Raw genomic sequence first — 3285 nt, 5'->3', positions numbered from 1 at the left:
CTACTTATTGAGCACGACGATTGGGAGTTAAAAAAAAAATGTCAAGTATCTCCAAACGGCAGAATAACTTGATAGGTACAGAGTTTGGTGCACCAATAAGAATAAAGCGATGGCATTGACCCAATGCCGATCTTTATAAAATGCACAACAGCTTTGATCATAACAGAGTACTTTGCGTAGCCAAACGCCATCAACTGACCAGCTCTGAGGCCGCCCGATCGCATGAGCCTTGAACGGTGAGCGCCAATGTGCGAGTGTGTGTGGGCTCGGGGATTGACAGCAGACGGCCCATGTGGGCAGCCGGCAGATGATCCCAAATCCACCAAATGGGCGCCTTCTGCGTGGGGACGAAGCGAGCTGTTACGCAGCTCGGGCAACAAATGAATTGTGTCGCTTCTTATTTGCAGTACATCACACTTTTTAAAATCCTGGTTGAGTGGGATCACTGTTACGGCACAATAAAAATTCGTTCGTAACCTGTTGTGCTATAGCAGTCACATACAATGCCGCGTTCGAAACTTCGATAGCCCATCTAATGATTAACTAGGATGCAAGCAGCCTTTACAACTTATCACACGTCGTAGGACCTATATAAACAGATCAGTGTATCAGAACTTACTAGCTAAATATATATGTAGTAAAATGTTCCGGCATGGCTATCACAATGCTTGTGTGACCGTCTATTAGCAGGCAGAAACCGACGAGTGATGTTTCTGTTGTGCTTTTTCGGCGTGGATTCATTTTGGTTTCGGTTTAACTTTGTTTTTCATTTTGACGTTTCAGAGGTCTGTCATCTCTGTCATCTCTCCCAAATTGTCAGCTGCCACTGACTGACACTAACACCATGACTCAGGCTCATCTGACGTAAACACGAGTTGACACCGAGCGTGAGCTCCGTGCAGTTGTCAGGCGCCCGTGGTCGGTGGACACTGACAGGGTTAGAGGGCACAACACAGGTCTGTCCGACCCACCGACCGAACCGGAGGCGGACCCACCCGGTCCTCCTCCCCCTCCCACAGTTTCTAGCCAGTGGTAACAACTATGACACTTGAAATGCATGACTCACGCGTCACGAGTGACCATTCGAGAAAAAAAAATCCAGAATGAATCAATGGAGTTTTATATGAATTTATGATATTGTTCCTGTTTTACTGTGACATTTTTCAATGATCACCAACTTAACGTTGAAAATACTTGTTACGAAAAATCAAAAGGAACCTTACGTTAAACAGACGGAATTCATTAACTGTTCCACCTCAGAAATGAGGTTTGCTATCAATTCGACCGTCCTACTCCGCTTTTATTTCCGTGGATATCCTAAGCCCGTGATGGATGTCACGCCAGGACCGAAGAACCCCTTCCCCCACTTCACCCGACACCTCCTTTGACCCACCTGGCGATGCCTCCCAGGCACTGGGACTTGTGATCATCGGACGCGTCCTCGGCAGCCAGCGACTGGCCACGCTCGTAGTGTTGTAGCGCCTGCTGGTAGTCGCCGCTGTGGCACAGGGGCACGATGGGTCAACGGGAGTCACAAGGTCATACAGGGTTACAGAGGTCATACAGGGGTCACAAATGGCAAAATGTAAATAATGCGCCTATTAACCCGGCAGTTGCTGGGGTATTTCGCCACCCACCGTTTGCTGGGGGGGGGGGGGGGGGCGTTAAACGCCCCCAGCCGATAACTCGAGAACCAATAGGCGCAGCGAAACGCACGAGGCGGCAAACGAAAGAACGCGACGAGACGCTTCAGATGAGTACTTAAAAGTTGAATTTTGAGGTCACAGGTCGGGTCAAGGTCAGGTCAAACACCTGAAATCGGGCTTTCAGTAGCATGGACTTCAGGACTTCGCAATGGGCGCCTCTCGTCATAAACTCTGTCAAAACGGTGCACAATCCATCATATAAGGCCTACAAGAGTGTCATCTCCATGTAGGGGGTCAGTCAAGCATAGGTCAGGGTCAAGGTCAGGTCAACCGGGTAGGCACATATCCCCGAAAATCAAAACTGATATTAGCAGCCTGTGACACATGTTTTATAGGTAATTTGGGGCGTAGAACACGATGGTGACATTCATTTTATCATATGTGTACGTGTTTGGCTCAAAAAGTTCAATTTAAGAAATGCATGTATCATGGTCGTGAAGTAGTCACGAGAAATTGCCAAGATTCAGTTCAAGATTATGGAAAATGCGGAACGACAATCAATAATCGAAGATAGCCATTTGATTGATCATGGTATTGGCAGTCTAATGGCGTTTACGGCATGTCTGTATGTCTATTCTGTGATTTTATATGATTTTTTGAACATATGCCGTTTTTGGTCGAAAAGTCAGAAATCATGACGTTACTAAAATCTCGATATCTCAAAAATTTTCCGACCGATTTTTTTGAAACTTCGTCACAATAAACTTCAATCAATTCCCTACAGGTACCCAAAATTTGGCGCGCCTGCGGCGCGCCGTTTTTATGCTATGGCCCGGCGAAAAAAGTGGGGGCGTTTAACGCCCCCCCCCCCCAGCAACTCGCGGGTTAAGTCGGCGGCGAAAGGGTTACCGCCTAGTGCCAGTTATAAGGTACAGTGCTGTAAATCGTTAAAGATAATATCCGGGAATACCAGAAAAGAGTGAGACGGGTGATATCGAGGTGGCGAGTAGATGTTCAATTGCAAGGTTATTTGTGATCGTTTCCCCAGAAAAAGTGATTCACTTGGATTTATTACACGTATGATGTACAGTCCACAGCAGAAGTAATGTGGGGGTTCAGTCATGGGTATGTTCTGCTTCTGAAGCTTAGGAACAATGACTACAGACTACAGACTACAATGAAACTTTGAATGTAGCTTATATGTATCGTCACCCTTGCAGCTGCAACTTTAGCTATTGACATCTTCTTTTCGATCACTCCGCATTAAACAATCGCCAGTGAAAGCCAACCGTTGAGATTGGTAAAACCCTACATTACTTTAGCGGTGGGCTGTACATTACATGGAAACGGAGGACCAAACAAAACATATCCTTGACTCCGTGTTCCGTCGTGGCTATCCTCCAGGTTTCACGAAAAAATCGTTTTTCAACGTTCAAGATACCTACGCAGCAAAAGGTGCCTTTTTGTTGCTAAGCTCTACCTCCGCTACTTCCAACCACAAAATCATTCTTGACATATTCGACATTTACTTTAGAAATGTCACGCTTGTCACTCAGAAGTCAGAAACGTCTAAGACTGAGCACGTCATCGGCGCACCATCACTGCCAAAGGTCTCAAAAACGATAGTTCGATCACGAGT

General features: G+C 46.4%; 1 protein-coding gene across 3 annotated transcripts in view; it reads right to left on the bottom strand.

Annotated features, from left to right (window-relative positions):
- Window positions 1–3285, bottom strand: part of LOC122394385 (WD repeat-containing protein 19-like) — a 56610-nt gene that overhangs the window by 35712 nt on the left and 17613 nt on the right. For all 3 annotated transcript variants that reach the window (XM_043391252.1, XM_043391260.1, XM_043391267.1), the window contains one exon: window positions 1394–1498. In XM_043391252.1, coding sequence (XP_043247187.1) covers window positions 1394–1498 — 105 coding nt within the window. The remainder of the gene's footprint in view (window positions 1–1393; window positions 1499–3285) is intronic.

The sequence above is a fragment of the Amphibalanus amphitrite genome, unplaced genomic scaffold (genome assembly GCF_019059575.1).
Source record: "Amphibalanus amphitrite isolate SeventyFive unplaced genomic scaffold, NRLGWU_Aamphi_draft 000025F_arrow, whole genome shotgun sequence".
Classification (NCBI taxonomy): domain Eukaryota; kingdom Metazoa; phylum Arthropoda; class Thecostraca; order Balanomorpha; family Balanidae; genus Amphibalanus; species Amphibalanus amphitrite.
The sequence above is the reverse complement of the archived record's forward strand: the minus strand, read 5'-3'. Positions and strand labels throughout refer to the sequence as shown.